Here is a 23,573-nt window from a genome sequence, read left to right as displayed (position 1 = left end):
GAAATGTGAGTTAGTAGTTAGTTTACTAACCAACATCTACCATTAGTAGCAATTCTCAATGGATTCATTGGACTTAAGTCTATGATGAGGCAGAATGGCTGTGTCTTGAGTGCGTCTTGAACAAGTGTGTAGACAAAGTGTGAGATAAAAGGCATAGTTGAATGTTAACCTGTGGACTGGGTGTGTGAGTTAGGTGTCCGGACCGGTCGGTTTGACTGGGCGGGTCTCTGTAATTTGGGAGACATCCTAGAAGACACTGAGGCAGGGAGAAAGAAGAGAGGAGGTTAAATTTCCCGACAATCAACTGGCAATATATTATTGTAAATCAAAATCAAATCAAATTTATTTGTCACATACACATGGTTAGCAGATGTTAATGCGAGTGTAGCGAAATGCTTGTGCTTCTAGTTCCGACAATGCAGTAATAACCAACGAGTAATCGAACTAACAATTCCAAAACTACTACCTTATACACACAAGTGTAAGGGATAAAGAATATGTACATAAAGATATGAATGAGTGATGGTACAGAGCGGCATAGGCAAGATGCAGTAGATGGTATAGAGTACAGTATATACATATGAGATGAGTAATGTAGGGTATGTAAACAAAGTGGCATAGTTTAAAGTGGCTAGTGATACATGTATTACATAAAGATGCAGTAGATGATAGAGTACAGTATATACGTATACATATGAGATGAATAATGTAGGGTATATAAACATTATATTAAGTAGCATTGTTTAAAGTGGCTAGTGATATATTTTACATCAATTCCCATTATTAAGCTTCACCTATTACTTTTCAAGACTGCACACAGTGCAAACTTAAGAAATAAGGCCCGATGAGGACACAGCCCTTAGCCGTGGTATATTGGCCATATATCATAAACCCCCGAGGTGCCTTATTGCTATTATAAACTGGTTACCAACGCAATTAGAGCAGTAAAAATAAATGTTTTGTCATACCCGTGGTATAGGGTCTAATATACCACGGTTGTCAGCCAATCAGCATTCGGGGCTCAAACCACCCAGTTTATAAAAACAAATAATTCATGACTGCCATGTACACTTTCTGGAGTAACACATCCACGTAGACACACAGATATCCCATTACAACACAGATAACTCCCCGAACACACACAAACACACACACTAATAACTTCACTCACCTCCGTTGACGGGCCTACCAGTGTCCAACGGAGACAGCGAGTTGGAATGGGGGGTGGGGGGACTAGCTGAAGAGGAGGCGGCGTTGGCCGAGGCCGGACCCCCGGGGGAGGTAGGGGCGTAGGGGCTGGCAGTGCCAGGGCTGCCCTGGGAGTGGTGGGGGGAGTAACCTCGGCCAGAGAGGGGGCTGCTGCACTCCGAAGACGGGGGAGGGGGCTGGGGTCCACCAGTGGCCACGGGCAGGTGAGGTTTGGGGGAGGAAGAGGAGGGAGGGGCTGAGCGGTAGCCGGCGCTCATGCGGTTGTGACCTTGGGGTCCGCCGCTTCCTCCTCCAGGGCCTCGCTCCGCCCGCTCGCGTTCTCCTCGCATGCTGCCCCCCGACGCGCCAATCTCCCTAGCTCGCTGGGGTAACGGAATGTATTTGCCTTCCCTGAAAGAGAGAGATAAACAAAGAAAGAATGGGGGGGGGTACTGTAGATCATGCTTTCCCCAATCCATCCACTGCTGCCAAAGACTTTCAGCATGATGAGGGGATGAGTTTGAGCAAGGTGAGGGGCAGAATCACTAATCTTGATCATATAATGAGTATTTAATTGGGATGCCAGTTGATTTGTAGATCAGCCATTCTACTCAGTCTGAATGAAATGTGGTCAATCTCAAATACACAAACCACTTAGCAGTAGCCAATAGTGACACCCCCCCCCACACACTAGCCAAAGGACACATCCCAATTTTCCACCCTTCTCCCCAAGTGTGGACTTTTATACTCGCCATCATGTATTTAAAAACATGAAATCATTGGCTAGAAAGAGTTAATTTCCACCATTGTTGAATCCATGAAGTGCACACTTCTGGGAAAGGGTGGAGAATTGTGACATAGCCAAAGAATACAGCCTGACCGGAGCACTCACCTGCTGACTATGCTGGGGCTGTCGCAGCCTTTCTCCCTCTCCCTGGGGCTTCCCCCCCCGCGCACCACTGCGCTGCACTTGTCCTCCTCGCTCTTGCCCTCCTCGTTCTCCAACGAGACGCGTTGGCGGTACTGGGGGCTGGACTCGATCTCACTAGCCATGAGGGCGGCACGTGCCTCCCGCTGCCGGAAGCCCTCTGTGCTGCCCCTCTCCAGATGGACCCTGAGGGACAGGGAGGGAGATGGAGAGAGAAAAGGATAGAGAGATGATGAAGATCAACACTATGCATAGACACATACATACAAACAATCATGTATGAAGATCAGATCTAGGTTCAAATACTTTTATGTTTGCTCGAGTCTGCTTGGAGTGCCAGATGGGCGAGAATTGCTGTTTTGGGACTCCTCTATTGGATTATTAAGCCAGACATGCTCAAACAGGAACAGATTAAGTATTTGATATTATCTTTCAAGTATTTCAAACCCAGCTCTGATGGAGATTCAGGGGAATATTCTTTCAAAAGGTTGCCCTTTTGCTTAGACTGTTTAGGCCTTGAAGACTTATTGTTTTTTTGTCTTGACATGGAGGTGGACTTACGTGTACATTGAGAGGCTGGAGTCGTAGGTAGACTCGACGCCGAAGTTCACCTTGTTGTAACGAAACATTTCGTTGGCATCCCAACCGTTGGCCTGAGAGAGGGCGAGAAAACTTTGTGTAAGTTGCCAGAGCCTGTGGCGGTAAGCTCCAGGTTGTGTGTCAATGGAGGCTCCTCAGAGGAGGAAAGGGCAGACCATCCTTCTCAGTGAACTTCATAAAAATTTAAATAGTGAAACTATACTAAATATATTCACAACGCCAAATAATTAATTATAACACACTGTTTTGCAATGAAGGTCTACAGTAGCCTCAACAGATCTCTCTGGGGTAGCACCATGGTGTAGCTGGAGGACAACTAGTTTCCGTCCTCCTCTGGGTAAACTGACTTCAATACAAAATCTAGGAGGCTCATGGTTCTCACTCCCTTCCATAAACGTACACAATAATTATGACAACTTCCAGAGGATCCAACCTCCAACCTATCAGAGCTCTTGCAGCATGAACTGACATATTGTCTACCCAACCAAAGTAATCGAGAATTAATCTAGTACTGAAAGAATTAGCTACAGGTAGCTAGAACTGCAGAGCATAAAATGTGGTGGGTAGTTGACTAAAAGAGAAAGACATTAGTTGAAAAGTTTTGAACAAATTAATTTCTTCAAAAATGGAGAGCGAGAGCTAGCAATATTTCATTGTATTTAAAAAAAAATTACGTTCACTTGTTTAGCTAGCGAAGGCAGCTAGCTAGTCTACTCAAACACCTAGCTCAAACAGAGAGTGATACTATGAAAGCTCGCAATGTGATTTTCTGGATTTTTGTTTTAGATTCTGTCTCTCACAGTTGAAGTGTACCTATGATTAAAAAAATTACAGACCTCTACATGCTTTGTACGTAGAAAAACCTGCAAAATCGGCAGTGTATCAAATACTTGCTCTCCACACTGTATATACATTGAGGATTTAATATTGTTCCACAGTTGTTTTCTAGTTCTCTTTCTGCCTCTTATAAAGAGACCCCTCTGAGAAATGTGTGACAGACAGAACTCTGCAGGGGAGTGTAGGAGATAAGACTAGTCCGTCATTCCATTATAAATCAACTTAGACATTTACTGGTAAGTTTTTAGATAAACACTAAAAGCCTTGTTTATATAGCTGTGTAGGCATGGTTTTGGTCACGACTAAAAGATAATGACGTAGGCAGTGACATCACTAGGGCTGGACTTCGGGTTTTAAAAAAATAACATGGGACCTTTTCTTTGATGCAGAACTTACTCGGAAAACACACGTACTATGTTCCTGATTGTCAACGTCTGTCTGCAATTGCATTAAATGAAGGTTTTGAATGATTTAATTAAAGATATTGTCATAATGCTAATTTCACCAATGAACCAATGATTGACAAGTAACAAAGAAACCAAACCCCAACATATGAACGCCCTGAAGTCTGGAGGCTGCACCTCAGTAAATGCTGTACGGCCACTTCAGATGTTGGATGACCATGCAGAGCCTTTTAACCTACCTATTGTATTATATGCAAAATGTAGCAAGGGTTGCTGTCATCATTCTTGCTACTTCAAGTTCAGTAGCCAAACGTGCAAGGGCCGGTGCGCGCGTGGTTTTCATTAAATAGAGTAGGCTTTAGCCTATGTGTGGATGTAGAAGCACTGGGCAGATAGCTTTACAACAAAATCTACAGTTGAAGTCTGAAGTTTACATACACTTAGGTTGGAGTCATTAAAACTCGTTTTTCAACCACTCCACACATTTCTTGTTAATTAACAAATATAGTTTTGGCAAGTCGGGTTGTACATCTACTTTGTGCATGACACAAGTAATCTTTCCAACACTTGTTTACAGACAGATTATTTCACTTAAAATTCACTGTATCACAAGTCCAGTGGGTCAGAGGTTCACATACACTAAGATGACTATGCCTTTAAACAGCTCGGGAACATTACAGAAAATGATGTCATGGCTTTAGAAGCTTCTGATAGGCTAATTGACATCATTTGAGTCAATTGGAGGTGTACCTGTGGATGTATTTCAAGGCCTACCTTCAAAGTCAGTGCCTCTTTGCTTGACATCATGGGAAAATCAAAAGAAATCAGCCAAGACCTCCACAAGTCTGGTTCATCCTTGGGAACAATTTCCAAACGCCTTTAGGTACCACGTTCATCTGTACAAAGAATAGTATGTAAGTATAAAAACCATGGGACCACACAGCTGTCATAGCGCTCAGGAAGGAGACGCGTTCTGTCTCCTAAAGATGAACATACTTTGGTGCGAAAAGTGCAAATCAAATTCAGAACAACAGCAAAGGACCTTGTGAAGATTCTGGAGGAAACAGGTACAAAAGTATTTATATCCACAGTAAAACGAGTCCTATATCGACATAACCTGAAAGGCCGCTTAGCAAGGAAGAAGCCACTGCTCCAAAACTGCCATAAAAAAGACAGACTAATGTTTGCAACTGCACATGGGGACAAATATTGTACTTTTTGGAGAAATGTCCTCTGGTCTGACAAAACAAAAATAGAACTGTTTGGCCATAATGACCATAGTTATGTTCGGAGGAAAAAGGGGGAGGCTTGCAAGCCGAAGAACACCATCCCAACCGTGAAGCACGGCGGTGGCAGCATCATGTTGTGGGGGTGCTTTGCTGCAGGAGGGACTGGTGCACTTCACAAACTAGATGGCATCATGAGGATGGAAAATTACGTGGATATATTGAAGCAACATCTCAAGACATCAGTCAGGAAGTTAAAGCTTGGTCACAAATGGGTCTTCCAAATGGACAATGACCCCAAGCATACTTCCAAAGTTGTGGCAAAATGGCTCAAGGAAAACAAAATCAAGGTATTGGAGTGGCCATCACAGAGCCCTGACCTCAATCCTATAAAAACTTTGTGGGCAGAACTGAAAAAGCATGTACGAGCAAGAAGGCCTACGAACCTGACTCAGTTACAACAGCTCTGTCAGGAGGAATGGGACAAAATTCACCCAACTTATTGTGGGAAGCTTGATGAAGGCTACCCGAAACGTTTGACCCAAGTTTAAATGGTTTAAGGCAATGCTACCAAATACTAATTGAGTGTATGTAAACTTCTGACCCACTGGGAATGTGATGAAAGAAATGAAAGCTGAAATAAATCACTCTACTATTATTCTGACATTTCACATTCTTAAAATAAAGTGGTGATCCTAACTGTCCTCAGCTCACTGGTCACCATAGCAGCACCCACCCGTAGCACGTGCTCCAGCAGGTATATTTAACTTGTCACCCCCAAAGACAATTCCTCCTTTGGCCGCCTTTCCTCCCAGTTCTCTGCTGCCAATGACTGGAACGAATTGCAAACATCCCTGAAGCTGGAGACTCATATCTCCCTCACTAACCTGAAGCACCAGCTGTCAGAGCAGCTCACAGATCACTGCACCTGTACATAGCCCATCTGTAAATAGCCCATCCAACTACCTCATCCCCATTCTGTTATTTATTTATTTTTGCTCGTTTGCACCCCAGTATCTCTACTTGCACATTCATCTTCTGCACATCTATCACCCCAGTCTCTATCACTCAAGTGTTTAATTTCTAAATTGTAATTATTTCTCCACTATGGCCTATTTATTGCCTTACCTCCCTTATCTTACCTCATTTGCACACACTGTATATAGACTTTTTTTCTATTATGTTATTGACTGTATGTTTTGTTTATCCCATGAGTAACTCTGTGTTGTTTGTGTCACACTGCTTTGCTTTATCTTGGCCAGGCCACAGCTGTAAATGAGAACTTGTTCTCAACTAGCCTACCTGGTTAAATAAAAAATTAAATAAAAAAATAAGACCGGTAATTTGTACTAGGATTAAATGTCTGGAATTGTGAAAAACTGAGTTTAAATTAATTTGGCTAAGGTGTATGTAAACTTCCAACTTCAACTGTACTTCCTACATATGATTAGGCTATAGTTTACTACATTGCCTAGAAATAAATATGAATCATCCATATTTCTCTGTCTAAATATCTTACCACTACGAAAAGGTAGGCTATAGAAAAATCTCTCCAACTATGCTCTCTTAAACGACATTTAGCATATTGGCTGATATAGTCCAGTAATACAGATAGCCTAATATAAAATGGGCCACGTGAAAATCTCTAGTAAGTTAACCTATTTCTTAAGTTATTTTTGTGCATTTGAAATTGCCTATGGGGCGCAAAATTGCTGGGACCATGGCGGGCAAGTGAGCTGCGTCACATAGGCCTAAAATAATATTGCTGTTTGGGACCAGTTCTTGTGATAGCGGGTGGAAGTCGGACTGAAAGGCAGCAGGTGCGGGTGGGGTATGAAAAGCTGCGGGTGTTGGCGGGAGCGGGATGAAGTTAACACTCCCATGCAGACCTCTACAAGGCAGTATTGAATGTGTCCCTGTCACCCTGCTTACTCAGATTTCGAGAGAGAGAGAGAGAGAGAGGAAGGCTAGGTTGAAGCAACCTCATGATGGGTATCGGGAAAATTTGAGTATCATATAGTAGCCTAAACCTATCAATGTTACATTGAGCTGGGTGAATGGAATATGAGTGCTAGTCATCCAATATGCTGAAATAGAAATAAGGCCCATAAAAAAAATGATTCATCCTCCCTCATCTTAAAAAGGCACAGACCGCCACTGGTGTTTGCGTGTCAAAAAGAGTGATGGTGTGTGTGAGTGTCAGAGTGAGTGTCAGAGTGAGTGTCAGAGTGAGTGAGCGAGTATAAGCGGTTGTATGTGTGCATACATATAAGCGTGTTCGACTCACAGCATCGTTCTCCAAATCGAAGGCCTCTCCGTTGCCATCTCCTCCCTCCCACCTCTGCAGCACCTTCTCTTTGTCTTCCCCGTTGACGCGGGTCGAGCTGATGGACGTGTCTATGAACGTGTCTGCACATACAGGGTAGAGAAACAACCATTATCCAAAAAGTAATGCGTGAGACAGAGAAGAGGTATATCTCTTAATCGGACCCATGAACTGTCCCCACAACGTGTGTTTATCGTAAGCAGACAACACTTTACATTTTTACACAACATAACTATGACCCCATGCAAATTACCCTAACTTCTTATTAGTTTAGCACTCGGATGTCAACTTGGAATTTTTCCTTAAAGGAATAATTCACTCAAAATCCCCTTTATTTGTTTTATTAGTCCATTGTTGATACAGTCCCAAAAGGTTTCGCATTACAGCAATCATGTTTACACGATATAGGACATTCAAAAAGCAAACTGTAACTTGCCACATCCTCATGATGATGATGCGTTTTGCATCATCATGATGTGACAAATTACAATTAGCTTTCTGAAAGTCTTATATATTTTAGATTTTAGAATATTCACATAAACCTGTCACCAATTGGATGGAATCTTGATTGCTGACATGCAAAACATTTTCCATCCAATTGGTGACAGGTTTATGTGAATATTCTAAAATCTGAATAAGAAACAGAAGTTCAATGGGATTCCACTGCATTTTCTACTGATGGTTTGGTCACAAACTGTTGCGATAAATAGCATACTTTCCCAATTTGGTTTTGGCGCATGCTCTATAGACAAAAGTTCGCTGATAAAGTGGAGGGGCAAGTTTATGATGATGATATGGATAAACGCAAGATCATTTTTATTTGATAATTGGCAGCCAAGCACCAATCATCAGGTCACCAGCATCATTCAAACAATAGCCGACCCTCAATATTTATTTCCATGGCGCTCATCACCGTGCACTTAACCATCCTTTGTGATGATGTTATGAAACAAGTTATGAGGTTCATCCTATTCTACATAACTATGCTGTTCCACATCGTGGTGGAGGTGGTGGTAGAAATAGTGAAACGTAACATATCATTGTGCGACTCCAAGTTTAGTGCGACATGATTGTTTTTATATCAATATTTGCATATAAAAGCGTGTCCACCGCAATCGTCACATAATCTACTTCACCGCCAAAAAAGTATCCAATCTTGTCTAGCGTATTTTGTTTCGTCAACATCAGGGCATTTTACTGACAAATGTCCTTGTTCCATCAGGCCTGTCGTGACTTTTTATATGAAATAGTTGGATGGAAACCTGGTTAATGTAACCATCGACAATGACCTACAAATCCATGAAACCACTCGTTCCTTACCGGACAATGCAGACAATCTACACGTTGATCAAACACTAACCTATAACACATCCCTCCCTCCGTCCAACCCTCCCGATCCCACTTCTCCCTAGCTGTCTCAATTGCTTCAAAGTTCGTCCTTCTTCCTCTGCACTTGCAAAGTGAAAACAATATGATGGAAGATCATCATTAGGTTGGCTTTCACCTGGTGTGTTCTTATAGATTAGTGAAGATGAAAGAGAGGCGAGGGGGTGACAGATTTTATACAATTGAGAAAAAGCACTCATCTGTACCTCTGGTGGCGTAGTTTAGGTCCACGTCTCGGCAGGTCATGGTGACCACATCGTAAGAGCTGAAGACCATGGTGTCGGTGATCTCCTCCCTCCGGGGCAGAGCAGGCCTCTCGTCTTCGCCTCGCTTGTGGACTGCGTCCACTGCCAGCTCACACTGCAGACAGAAGAACATTTAAGTCAAAGGGAAGTAGGGCTGACCCCAACAAAAAATACCTTAAAAATCGACCAAAGGTCATCTGTTCTTTCGACAAATCGATTGGTTTACATTTTAAAAGTGTATTTTTCCATATGTAGACACACCCTGTGTGTTAAAATAAATCAACTACACACAAAATATACAGCGCCTTGCGAAAGTATTCGGCCCCCTTGAACTTTGCGACCTTTTGCCATTTTCAGGCTTCAAACATAAAGATATAAAACTGTATTTTTTTGTGAAGAATCAACAACAAGTGGGACACAATCATGAAGTGGAACGACATTTATTGGATATTTCAAACTTTTTTAACAAATCAAAAACTGAAAAATTGGGCGTGCAAAATTATTCAGCCCCTTTACTTTCAGTGCAGCAAACTCTCTCCAGAAGTTCAGTGAGGATCTCTGAATGATCCAATGTTGACCTAAATGACTAATGATGATAAATTACAATCCACCTGTGTGTAATCAAGTCTCCGTATAAATGCACCTGCACTGTGAGTCTCAGAGGTCCGTTAAAAGCGCAGAGAGCATCATGAAGAACAAGGAACACACCAGGCAGGTCCGAGATACTGTTGTGAAGAAGTTTAAAGCCGGATTTGGATACAAAAAGATTTCCCAAGCTTTAAACATCCCAAGGAGCACTGTGCAAGCGATAATATTGAAATGGAAGGAGTATCAGACCACTGCAAATCTACCAAGACCTGGCCGTCCCTCTAAACTTTCAGCTCATACAAGGAGAAGACTGATCAGAGATGCAGCCAAGAGGCCCATGATCACTCTGGATGAACTGCAGAGATCTACAGCTGAGGTGGGAGACTCTGTCCATAGGACAACAATCAGTCGTATATTGCACAAATCTCGCCTTTATGGAAGAGTGGCAAGAAGAAAGCCATTTCTTAAAGATATCCATAAAAAAAGTGTTGTTTAAAGTTTGCCACAAGCCACCTGGGAGACACACCAAACATGTGGAAGAAGGTGCTCTGGTCAGATGAAACCAAAATTGAACTTTTTGGCAACAATGCAAAACGTTATGTTTGGCGTAAAAGCAACACAGCTCATCACCCTGAACACACCATCCCCACTGTCAAACATGGTGGTGGCAGCATCATGGTTTGGGCCTGCTTTTCTTCAGCAGGGACAGGGAAGATGGTTAAAATTGATGGGAAGATGGATGGAGCCAAATACAGGACCATTCTGGAAGAAAACCTGATGGAGTCTGCAAAAGACCTGAGACTGGGACTGAGATTTATCTTCCAACAAGACAATGATCCAAAACATAAAGCAAAATCTACAATGGAATGGTTCAAAAATAAACATATCCAGGTGTTAGAATTGCCAAGTCAAAGTCCAGACCTGAAACCAATCGAGAATCTGTGGAAAGAACTGAAAACTGCTGTTCACAAATGCTCTCCATCCAACCTCACTGAGCTCGAGCTGTTTTGCAAGGAGGAATGGGAAAAAAAATGTCAGTCTCTCGATGTGCAAAACTGATAGAGACATACCCCAAGCGACTTACAGCTGTAATCGCAGCAAAAGGTGGCGCTACAAAGTATTAACTTAAGGGGGCTGAATCATTTTGCACGCCCAATTTTTCAGTTTTTGATTTGTTAAAAAAGTTTGAAATATCCAATAAATGTCATTCCACTTCATGATTGTGCCCCACTTGTTGTTGATTCTTTACAAAAAAATAATAATAATAATGACAACTTTGCACACTCTTGGCATTCTCTCAACCAGCTTCACCTGGAAACTTTTCCAACAGTCTTAAAGGAGTTCCCACATATGTTTGGACACACCTACTCATTCGAGGGTTTTTATTTATTTTTACTGTTTTCTACATTGTAGAATAATAGTGAAGACATCAAAACTATGAAATAACACACATGGAATCATGTAACCAAAATAGTGTTAAACAAATCAAAATGTATTTTATGAGATTTTTAAAAGTAGCCACCCTTTGTCTTGACAGCTTTGCACACTCTTGGCATTCTATCAACCAGCTTCATGAGGTAGTCATCCAGTAATGCATTTCAATTAACAGGTGTGCCTTGTTAAAAGTTAATTTGTTTGAGCCAATCAGTTGTGTTGTGACAATGTAGGGGTGGTATACAGAAGATAGCCTTATTTGATAAAAGACCAAGTCCATATTACGACAAGAACAACTCAAACAAGCAAAGCGAAACGACAGTCCATCACTACTGTAAGACATGAAGGTCAGTCAATGCAGAAAATGTTAAGAACTTTCAAAGTTTCTTCAAGTGCAATCGCAAAAACCATCAAGCGCTATGATGAAACTGGCTCTCATGAGTACCGCCACAGGAAAGGAAGACCCAGAGTTACAGTACCTCTGCTGCAGAGGATAAGTTAATTAGAGTTTCCAGCCACATAAATTGCCAAATAAATGCTTCCCAGAGTTCAAGAAACAGAGACATCAACATCAACTGTTCAGAGGAGACTGCGTGAATCAGAAATTCATAGTCGAATTGCTGCAGAGACACCACTACTAAAGGACATCAATAAGAAGAAGAGACTTGCTTGGGCCAAGAAACATGAGCACAAAGACCGGTGGGAATCTATCCTTTGGTCTGATGAGTCCAGATTTGAGATATTTGTTTCCAACCGCTGTGTCTTTGTGAGACGGAGTAGGTGAACGGATGATCTCCGCATGTGTGGTTCCCACGGTTAAACATGGTGGTGGTGTGATGGTATTTTGCTGGTGACTCTGTCTGAGATTTACTTAGGATTCAAGGTACACTTAACCAGCATGTCTACCACAGCATTCTGCAGCAATACGCCATGCCATCTGGTTTGCGCTTCAAGGGACTATCATTTGTTTTTCAACAGGACAATGACACCACACACCTCCAGGCTGTTTAAGGGCTATTTGACCAAGAAGGAGAGTGATGGAGAGCTGCATCAGATGACCTGGCCTCCACAATCACCCGACCTCAACCCAATTGAGATGGTTTGGGATGAGTTGGGACCACAGAGTGAAGGAAAAACAGCCAACGAGTGCACAGCATATCTGGGAACTCCTTCAAGACTGTTGGAAAAGCATTCCAGATGAAGCTGGTTGAGAGAATGCCAAGAGTGTGCAAAGCTGTCATCAACGCAAAGGGTGGCTGCTTTGAAGAATCTAAACTCTAAAATATATTTGGATTTGTTTAACACTTTATTTAAATACTACATGATTCCATGTGTTAATTCAGTGTTGATGTATTCACTATTATACTACAATGTAGAAAATAGTAAAGATAAGAAAAACCCTGGAATGAGTACAGTTGAAGTCGGAAGTTTACATACAGTGGGGCAAAAAAGTATTTAGTCAGGCACAAATTGTGCAAGTTCTCCCACTTAAAAAGATGAGAGGCCTGTAATTTTCATCATAGGTACACTTCAACTATGACAGACAAAAAATCCAGAAAATCACATTGTAGGATTTTTAAGGAATTTATTTGCAAATTATGGTGGAAAATAAGTATTTGGTCAATAACAAAAGTTTATCTCAATACTTTGTTATATACCCTTTGTTGGCAATGACAGAGGTAAAACGTTTTCTGTAAGTCTTCACAGGGTTTTCACACACTGTTGCTGGTATTTTGGCCCATTCCTCCATGCAGATCTCCTCTAGAGCAGTGATGTTTTTGGGCTGTTGCTGGGCAACACAGACTTTCAACTCCCTCCAAAGATTTTCTATGGGGTTGAGATCTGGAGACTGGCTAGGTCACTCCAGGACCTTGAAATGCTTCTTACAAAGCCACTCCTTCGTTGCCCGGGCGGTGTGTTTGAGATCATTGTCATGCTGAAAGACCCAGCCACGTTTCATCTTCAATGCCCTTGCTGATGGAAGGAGGTTTTCACTCAAAATCTCACGATACATGGCCCCATTCATTCTTTCCTTTACAAATCAAATTTATTTGTCACATACACATGGTTAGCAGATGTTAATGCGAGTGTAGCGAAATGCTTGTGCTTCTAGTTCCGACAATGCAGTAATAACCAACGAGTAATCTAACCTAACAATTCCAAAACTACTACCTTATACACACACAAGTGTAAGGGATAAATAATATTTACATAAAGATATGAATGAGTGATGGTACAGAACGGCATAGGCAAGATGCAGTAGATGGTATCGAGTATAGTATATACATATGAGATGAGTAATGTAGGGTATGTAAACAAAGTGGCATAGTTTAAAGTGGCTAGTGATACATGTATTACATAAAGATGCAGTAGATGATATAGAGTACAGTATATACATATACATATGAGATTAATAATGTAGGGTATGTAAACATTATATTAAGTAGCATTGTTTAAGGTGGCTAGTGATATATTTTACATACATTTCCATCAATTCACATTATTAAAGTGGCTGGAGTTGAGTCAGTGTGTTGGCAGCAGCCACTCAATGTTAGCGGTGGCTGTTTAACAGTCTGATGGCCTTGAGATAGAAGCTGTTTTTCAGTCTCTCGGTCCCTGCTTTGATGCACCTGTACTGACCTCGCCTTCTGGATGATAGCGGGGTGAACAGGCAATGGCTCAGGTGGTTGTTGTCCTTGATGATCTTTATGGCCTTCCTGTGACATCGGGTGGTGTAGGTGTCCTGGAGGGCAGGTAGTTTGCCCCCGGTGATGCGTTGTGCAGACCTCACTACCCTCTGGAGAGCCTTACGGTTGTGGGCGGAGCAGTTGCCGTACCAGGCGGTGATACAGCCCGACAAGATGCTCTCGATTGTGCATCTGTAGAAGTTTGTGAGTGCTTTTGGTGACAAGGCAAATTTCTTCAGCCTCCTGAGGTTGAAGAGGCGCTGCTGCGCCTTCTTCACGATGCTGTCTGTGTGGGTGGACCAATTCAGTTTGTCTGTGATGTGTACGCGAGGAACTTAAAACTTACTACCCTCTCCACTACTGTCCCATCGATGTGGATAGGGGGTGCTCCCTCTGCTGTTTCCTGAAGTCCACAATCATCTCCTTAGTTTTGTTGACGTTGAGTGTGAGGTTATTTTCCTGACACCACACTCCGAGGGCCCTCACCTCCGTCTCGTCGTTGTTGGTAATCAAGCCTACCACTGTAGTGATGTCCGCAAACTTGATGATTGAGTTGGAGGCATGCATGGCCACGCAGTCGTGGGTGAACAGGGAGTATAGGAGATGGCTCAGAACGCACCCTTGTGGGGCCCCAGTGTTGAGGATCAGCGGGGTGGAGATGTTGTTACCTAACCTCACCACCTGGGGGCGGCCCGTCAGGAAGTCCAGTACCCAGGTGCACAGGGCGGGGTCGAGACCCAGGGTCTCGAGCTTGATGACGAGTTTGGAGGGTACTATGGTGTTAAATGCTGAGCTGTAGTCGATGAACAGCATTCTCACATAGGTATTCCTCTTGTCCAGATGGGTTAGGGCAGTGTGCAGTGTGGTTGAGATTGCATCGTCTGTTGACCTATTTGGGCGGTAAGCAAATTGGAGTGGGTCTAGGGTGTCAAGTAGGGTGGAGGTTATATGGTCCTTGACTAGTCTCTCAAAGCACTTCATGATGGAGGAAGTGAGTGCTACGGGGCGGTAGTCGTTTAGCTCAGTTAACTTAGCTTTCTTGGGAACAAGAACAATGGTGGCCCTCTTGAAGCATGTGGGAACAGCAGACTGGGATAAGGATTGATTGAATATGTCCGTAAACACACCAGCCAGCTGGTCTGCGCATGCTCTGAGGGTGCAGCTGGGGATGCCGTCTGGGCCTGCAGCCTTGCGAGGGTTAACACGTTTAAATGTTTTACTCACGTCGGCTGCAGTGAAGGAGAGTCCGCATGTTTCGGTTGTGGGCCGTGTCAGTGGAACTGTTTTGTCCTCAAAGCGGGCAAAAAAGATATTTAGTCTGCCTGGGAGCAAGACATCCTGGTCCGTGACGGGGCTGGTTTTCTTTTTGTAATCCGTGATTGACTGTAGACCCTGCCACATACCTCGTATCTGAGCCGTTGAATTGCGACTTTACTTTGTCTCTATACTGACGCTTAGCTTGTTTGATTGCCTTGCGGAGGGAATAGCTACACTGTTTGTATTCGGTCATGTTTCCGGTCACCTTGCCCTGGTTAAAAGCAGTGGTTCGCGCTTTCAGTTTTACGCGAATGCTGCCATCAATCCACGGTTTCTGGTTTGGGAATGTTTTAAATCGTTGCTATGGGAACGACATCTTCAATGCACGTTCTAATGAACTCGCTCACCGAATCAGCGTATTCGTCCATGTTGTTGTTGGACGCAGTGCAGAACACATCCCAGTCCACGTGATGGAAGCAGTCTTGGAGCGTGGAATCAGATTGGTCGGACCAGCGTTGAACAGACCTCAGCGCGGGAGCTTCTTGTTTTACCTTCTGTCTGTAGGCAGGAAGCAACAAAATGGAGTCGTGGTCAGCTTTTCCAAAAGGAGGGCGGGGAGGGCCTTATATGCGTTGCGGAAGTTAGAATAGCAATGATCCAAGGTTTTACCAGCCCTGGTTGCACAATCGATATGTTGATACAATTTAGGGAGTCTTGTTTTCAGATTAGCCTTGTTAAAATCCCCAGCTACAATGAATGCAGCCTCAGGATATGTGGTTTCCAGTTTGCAAAGAGTTAAATAAAGTTCGTTCAGAGCCATCGATGTGTCTGCTTGGGGGGGTAATATATACGGCTGTGATTATAATCGAAGAGAATTCCCTTGGTAGATAATGCGGTCGACATTTGATTGTGAGGAATTCTAAATCAGGTGAACAGAAAGACTTGAGTTCCTGTATGTTGTTGTGATCACACCACGTCTCATTAACCATAAGGCATACGCCCCCGCCCCTCTTCTTACCAGAAAGATGTCTGTTTATGTCGGCGCGATGCGTGAAGAAACCAGCAGGCTGCACCGATTCCGTTAGCGTCTCTCGAGTGAGCCATGTTTCCATGAAGCGAAGAACGTTACAGTCTCTGATGTCCCTCTGGAATGCTACCCTTGCTCGGATTTTATCAACCTTGTTGTCAAGGGACTGGACATTGGCGAGAAGTATGCTAGGGAGTGGTGCGCGATGTGCCCGTCTCCGGAGCCTGACCAGAAGACCGCTTAGTTTCCCTCTTTTACGTCGTCTTTGTTTTGGGTCGCAGGCTGGGATCCATTCCGTTGTCCTGGGTGAAAGGCAGAACCCAGGATCTGCTTCGGGAAAGTCATATTCCTGGTCATACTGATGGTGAGTTGACGTTGCTCTTAAATTCAGTAGTTCTTCCCGACTGTATGTAATGAAACCTAAGATGACCTGGGGTACCAATGTAAGAAATAACACGTAGGAACGCGAAGCGAGGCTGTCATCTCTGTCGGCGCCGGAAGTACACGGATCAGTCGTCCTGGTCCCTTTGCAGAAAAACAGCCCCAAAGCATGATGTTTAAACCCCCATGCTTCACAGTAGGTATGGTGTTCTTTGGATGCAACTCAGCATTCTTTGTCCTCCAAACACAACGAGTTGAGTTTTTACCAAAAAGTTATATTTTGGTTTCATCTGACACTCTCCCAATCTTCTGGATCATCCAAAAAAAACTTCAGACGGGCCTGGACATGTACTGGCTTAAGCAGGGGGACACGTCTGGCACTGCAGGATTTGAGTCCCTGGCGGCATAGTGTGTTACTGATGGTAGGCTTTGTTACTTTGGTCCCAGCTCTCTGCAGGTCATTCACTAGGTCCCCCCGTGTGGTTCTGGGATTTTTGCTCACCGTTCTTGTGATCATTTTGACCCCACGGGTGAGATCTTGCGTGGAGCCCCAGATCGAGGGAGATTATCAGTGGTCATGTATGTCTTCCATCTCCTAATAATTGCTCCCACAGTTGATTTCTTCAAACCAAGCTGCTTACCTATTGCAGATTCAGTCTTCCCAGCCTGGTGCAGGTCTACAATTTTGTTTCTGGTGTCCTTTGACAGCTCTTTGGTCTTGGCCATAGTGGAGTTTGGAGTGTGACTGTTTGAGGTTGTGGACAGGTGTATTTTATACTGATAACAAGTTCAAACAGGTGCCATTAATACAGGCAACGAGTGGAGGACAGAGGAGCCTCTTAAAGAAGAAGTTACAGGTCTGTGAGACAGAAATCTTGCTTGTTTGTAGGTGACCAAATACTTATTTTCTACCATAATTTGCAAATAAATTCATAAAAACTGCCCCTGAACAGGCAGTTAACCCACTGTTCCTAGGCCGTCATTGAAAATAAGAATTTGTTCTTAACTGACTTGCCTAGTAAAATAAAGGTAAAAAGAAAAAAAAAGAAAAAAGGCCTGAATCGGAAAGGTGTCTCGTTTGTCATGAAAAAAATATATCTGTAAATCTATTTGCGATTGCTCAACTAAAATAATCTTGGTCGACCAACAGCCTATCTACCAAACAATTGACCAGTCGACTAAATGGGGTCAGCCCTAGATGGAAGACAACCTTCTTTAGGCCGTAAGGACTAGTAGAGACATCAGAGCCACGAACACAAACCGTGGTCCCTGGTCAAGAACTACACAGTGTGGTTTGGATCTTAGAGACTTACCCGTGAGCCGAGGGTCTTGAAGATACCCTCGTACACGTTGCCATTCTTCACTCTTACGTCACAGGTGGAGCCCTGTAAAGGAGGCAAAAAATAGAGGGGCATGGAGGGAGGTATGTAGGCAGGAGAATGAGCAGAAGATTGAAGAAAATACTATCTAACACACTCTATGATGAGCCATGTCAACAACATTATGGTTCGATATAACAAGATGCTAAATGTCCGTGCAGACATAGCCCTGAGAAATGGCTGTAGACTACATTGAATTCTACAGCCACGTCTCAGGACTAAAACAGACAACAAAAATGACTCACCACCACAGCTGTGAGGAAATGTATCATTCTGGCATTGTTGTAGACACCCTCAAACACCTAGGAAAGGGACCAGAACATTCACCTTGAAAGAAACTCCATTCATTAGACTGCAGCTTTGTGCAGTATGGCCAATGATTCAGAAATCAATGACAATATATGTGATCTTCAAATATCGACAAGAAATACACACTGCTTTCAAAAGGAGAACAGATGTCAGTTGCGTGCCTATTTCTTAACTGATATAATACTACAGCTGAAGACATAAAAAACTGAAAACAACATTAAAATGTACTGAACAGGGATGTATTTCAAAACAAACCCAGGGGGTAATAATTACGTAGTTCTGTGGAGTTTTGGTTTTGTTGTTCTACAACCTTTGAGTCATACTCACAGGAGAGGACAGGAAAGGTGGCTTCACAGAGGTTCGACTCCTGGGGGAGGGGGGGGGGGGGGGGGGGGGGAGTACAATGGGGTTAGAACAGATTTGACATTGAACAAAAATGCAATAGTCCTTTCACTATATAAAAGGCTGGTCCTACTATACAGATTGCATTAGGGGTGCTAATGTCATAGCAAACCATAAAATTAAGAAAGTCACATTTCTAAATGGACTCCTACAAAGTGTAGATAGCTGTAATATGCACTTGACAAAACTGTGGATGTAGAACAATACAAAGCAGAGGTTTGGTGACTAAACTAATCAGCTAACATGAGATAATTAATTTCCTTACAAACCTAGCATGACATTATTGGAAAATAGCAAGATAACTTTGTATACCTTTTCGTCTGACAATCTCTAATGACTAATCTCATGCTTTGTTAGCAGAAGGTCATTAGTTAAAAATTATTTATTTCGCGCCACAAAAAAAACCCTGCTTAGAGTCAACGTCCTCCTCTGCAACACAGTGAGAGGTTGGCAGAACGATCAATATCCCATATTGTCCCGCCTTATTTGCTCATCAAAGCTTTCAAACTTTTTACTCGCCTCAAATCGTCTATTTGCCCAAACTCGATATGAAAACACGGATTGGCTAGTGTGTATGGAGGACCGTTCCCGCCACCCCCAAAATAAAATCTGACTAGGAGCTGTGATGATAGCAAGTCATTATGAGACGGTAAGTAGAGCCTAACTAATTATTTTGGCTGATATTAGTTTTTCACAGAAATATTTATAAAATCGGTCTTTATTCTACACATAAAGCGCAGATATTATAAACATAGATTGAACAAATGCATACATCTGCTCATTTGTGGTCATTTTTATTTTTTAAGTCAATGATTGTCTGAAGAGGGCGCTCTACGCGCTGCTCATTGAACATCATATAGCTCGGAAGTCCCGATGTGAGAGAGTGGGCATGGTGGTTTGACGGTGAGTAGCTTGCAACAGCCAGCGTATTTGAATAAGTAAATAATCAAAAGTATTTTGTACATAGTGTTGATGCAACCGTCTCTTTTAACCGAAAATAGCTTCTGGTTATCAGATCAGTTCGAGGTGCGTAATCGCTGAAGTAAGATGTTTTCTTTCATGACTCTGATGCAAAAGATATAATGTTGCTCCCGGACTAAGAAAATAAGGAAATACAGGGGGTGCAGATCAGGATGCTTGTGAGAATTCATCGGCGAGTGGGTAACCTGCCACTACCATCCGTTCTATTGGCCAACGTGCAATCACTGGAGAATAAACTGGATGAGCGAGACTATCCTACCAACGGGACATTAAAAACTGTAATAAACTGTAATATCTTTAGCTTCACAGAGTCCACACAAGCTAATAAAAAATAAACTCTAGACCACCTTTACTCCACACACAGAGACGTGTACAAAGCTCTCCCTCGCCCTCCATTGGCAAAACTGACCACAATTCTCTCTTCCTGATTGCTGCTTACAAGCAAAAAGTAAAGCAGGAAGTACCAGTGACTAGATCAATAAAAAAGTTGTCAGATGAAGCAGATGCTACGCTACAGGACTGTTTTGCTAGCACAGACTGGAATATGTTCCAGGATTCATCCAATGGCATTGAGGAGTACAACACCGGTCATCGGCTTCATCAATAAGTGCATCGACGACGACGTCCCCACAGTGACCGTACGTACATATTCCAACCAGAAGCAATGAATTAAAGGTAACATCCGCACCGAGCTAAAGGCTAGAGCTGTACACATAAAAAATCCCACTATGCCCTCAGACGAACCATCAAACAGGCAAAGCGTCAATACAGGACTAAAACTGAATCCTACTACACCGGCTCAGACGCTTGTCGGATGTGGCAGTGCTTGCAAACTATTACGGACTACGAAGGGAAACCAGCCACGAGCTGCCCACTGACACCAGATGAGCTAAATGCCTTTCATGCACCCCAATTTGCATACTGCCCCAACAAATCCACAGATGACCCAATCTCAATTGCACTCCACACTGTTCTTTCCCACCTGGACAAAAGGAACGCCCATGTTTGAATGCTGTTCATTGACAACAGCTCAGTGTTCAACACCATAATGCTCATCACTAAGCTAAGGACCCTGGGACTGAACACTTCCCTCTGCAACTGGATCCTGGGCTTCCTGAAGAGACACCCCCAGATGGTATGGGTAGGCAACAACACATCTGCAATGCTGATCCTCAACACGGGGGCCCCTCAGGGGTGCATACTTAGTCCCCTCTTGTACTCCCTGTTCACCCACAACTGTGTGGCCAAGCACGGCTCCAACACCATCATTAAGTTTGCTGACGACAACGGTGGAAGACCTGATCACCGACAATGATGAGACAGCCTATAGGGAGGTGGTCAGAGACCTGGCCGTGTGGTTCCAGGATAACAACTTCTGCCTCAACGTGAGCAAGACTAAGGGAGATGATTGTGGACTACAGGAAAAGGAGGGCCGAACACTCCCACATTCACATCGACAGGGCTGTAGTGGAACAGGTCGAGAGTCAAGTTCCTTGGTGTCCACATCAACAATCTATCATGGTCCAAACACACCATGAAAAGTTGTGAAGAGGGCACGGCAACACTTTTTCTCCCTCAAAAAAGATTTGGCATGGGTCCCCAGATCCTCAAAAAGTTCTACAGCTACACCATCGAGAGCAGCCAGACCGGTTGCATCACTGCCTGGTATGGCAACTGCTCGGCATCCGAATGTATTGGCACTACAGAGGGTAGTGTGTACGGCTCAGTACATCAAGCTTCCTGCCATCCAAGACCTATATACTAGGCGGTGTCAGAGGAAAACCCCAAAAATTGTCAAAGACTCCAATCACCCAAGTCATAGACTGTTCTCTCTGCTACCGCACGGCAAGCGGTACCGGAATGCCAAGTCTAGGTCCAAGAGGCTCCTTAATTAACAGCTTCTACCCCCAAGCCATAAGACTGCTGCTCAATTAATCAAATGGCCATCCAGATTACTTTTGTGATACTTTTCTTTTTCACTTTAGTTTATTTAGTAAATATTTCTTAACTGCATTGTTGGTTAAGGGCTTGTATGTAAGCATTTCACGGTATTCACTGCATGTGACAAATAACATTTTATTTAATTACAGTAGTTGGATTAATCAACCCCCATAGTCCCTACAGCCGGACAATTTTCACTAGGCATCTGAAAATAAATGCTGTTGGCACTCTGTGTCGCTCATTCAGCCAACAAAAACTTTCAACCGCTTTTTCCCCACTAAGCAACGAGTCGGAGCCCAAGCGTTCTCAGGTCTCACCTCCACCCATTACTGGGTCTGAGCCGCCGAAGCCTCCCCACCATTTAGCTCTGACAAATTCAAAAACCCAAGTCATTGGTGACTCCATTACCCGCAATATTAGACTTAAATAGAATCATCCAGCGATTATACATTGTTTACCACGGGGCAGGGCTACCGATGTAAAGGATAATCTGAAAACGGTGCTGGCTGATGTTCAAACTAGCGAGTGTAGAGAATATGGATATTGTTATCCACGTCAGCACAAGCGACGTTAGGATGAAACAGTCAGAGGTCACCAAGCGCAATAACTTCAGCGTGTAAATTAGCCAGAAAGATGTGTCGGCATCGAGTAGCTGTCTCTGGCCCCCTCCCAGTTAGGGGGAGTGTTGAGCTCTACAGCTGACTTGCACAACTCAATCGCTGGTTGAAAACTGTTTCCTGCCCTCCCAAAATATTACATTTGTAGATAATTGATCCTCTTTCTGGGACTCACCCATAAACAGGACCAAGCATGGCCTTTTGAGAAATGACGGACTCCATCCTAGCTGGAGGGGTGCTCTCATGTTACCGGTCAACAGACAGGGCTCTAACTTCTCTAGCTCCACATTGAGAGGGTGCAGGCCAGGCAGCAGGCTGTTAGCCAGCCAGCAAGAGTGGAGTCTGCCACTAGCACAGTCAGCTTAGTGCCTCGATCTAGGTAGGGAAAATCTAAACATGTGGTGTTCGCTTTAGCAATCTCACTGGAATAAAGTCCACCTCAATCCCTGTAATTTTTTTAAGAGACTGATAATACCTCAACTCAAAATAGGACTACTTAAATGTTAGATCCCTCATTTCCAAGGCAGGCATAGTCAGGCATAATCCCCCGCGCATCCCTCAAAAGTGGAGGTGTTGCTACCATTTGTGACAGCAAATTTGTCTTTAGTCGTGAAATCTATGCAGCATACCCAATCACTTTTTATAGCTACTGTTTACAGGCCTCCTGGACCATTTACAGTGTTCCTCACTGAGTTGAATGAATTCTATCGGATATTTTAGTCATGGCAGATAATTAAAACATTTTGGTGACTTCAATATTCACGGAGAAGTCCACAGACCCACTCCAAAAGGCTTTCGGAACCATCATCGACTCCACTCTCCCAATCAACACATGTGATTTATTTTTTTGTTGTTTAGGATAGTCATCATTGTTTTAGTTCACTGCGGAGCCCCTAGTCACACTCAACATGCCTCAGATACCTCTTTTGTCCCACCTCCCACACATGCGGTGACCTCACCCAGCATAACTAGTGCGTCCAGAGATACAACCTCTCTTATCGTCACTCAATGCCAAGGTTTACCTCCACTGTACCCGCACCCTACCATACCCATCTGTATATTATGCCCTGAATCTATCCTACGACACCCAGAAATCTGCTCCTATTATTCTCTGTCCCTAACACAACCAGTTTTAATAGCCTTTAGCCGTACCCTTATCCTCCTCCTCCTCCTCTGTTCCTGTGATGTGGAGGTTAACCCAGGCCCTGCGTGTCCCCAGGCACTCTCATTTGTTGACTTCTGTAACCATAAAAGCCTTAGTTTCATGCATGTTAAAATGAGAGGCCTCCTCCCTAAGTTTGTTTTACTCACTGCTTTAGCACAATCCGCCAACCCTGATGTCCTTGTCGTGGTCTGAATCCTGGTTTTGGAAGGCCACCAAAAATTCAGAGATTTCCACCCCCAACTACAACATTTTCCATCAAGATATA

General features: G+C 43.5%; 1 protein-coding gene across 4 annotated transcripts in view; it reads right to left on the bottom strand.

The window, feature by feature from the left end:
- LOC139368281 (ataxin-2-like protein) overlaps positions 1-23,573 on the bottom strand; it is a 51,538-nt gene that overhangs the window by 15,471 nt on the left and 12,494 nt on the right. For all 4 annotated transcript variants that reach the window (XM_071107009.1, XM_071107010.1, XM_071107008.1 and 1 more), the window contains exons 3-11: positions 18,530-18,569; positions 18,139-18,195; positions 17,828-17,899; positions 9,102-9,255; positions 7,471-7,592; positions 2,678-2,769; positions 2,081-2,302; positions 1,172-1,599; positions 170-256 (exon numbers count right to left, since the gene is read on the bottom strand). In XM_071107009.1, the coding sequence (XP_070963110.1) occupies positions 170-256; positions 1,172-1,599; positions 2,081-2,302; positions 2,678-2,769; positions 7,471-7,592; positions 9,102-9,255; positions 17,828-17,899; positions 18,139-18,195; positions 18,530-18,569 (1,274 nt within the window). The remainder of the gene's footprint in view (positions 1-169; positions 257-1,171; positions 1,600-2,080; positions 2,303-2,677; positions 2,770-7,470; positions 7,593-9,101; positions 9,256-17,827; positions 17,900-18,138; positions 18,196-18,529; positions 18,570-23,573) is intronic.

This window comes from Oncorhynchus clarkii, chromosome 16 (genome assembly GCF_045791955.1).
Source record: "Oncorhynchus clarkii lewisi isolate Uvic-CL-2024 chromosome 16, UVic_Ocla_1.0, whole genome shotgun sequence".
Taxonomy (NCBI): Eukaryota; Metazoa; Chordata; class Actinopteri; order Salmoniformes; family Salmonidae; genus Oncorhynchus; species Oncorhynchus clarkii.
Note: the sequence above shows the minus strand (reverse complement) of the source record. Positions and strands in the feature narration are given on the sequence as shown.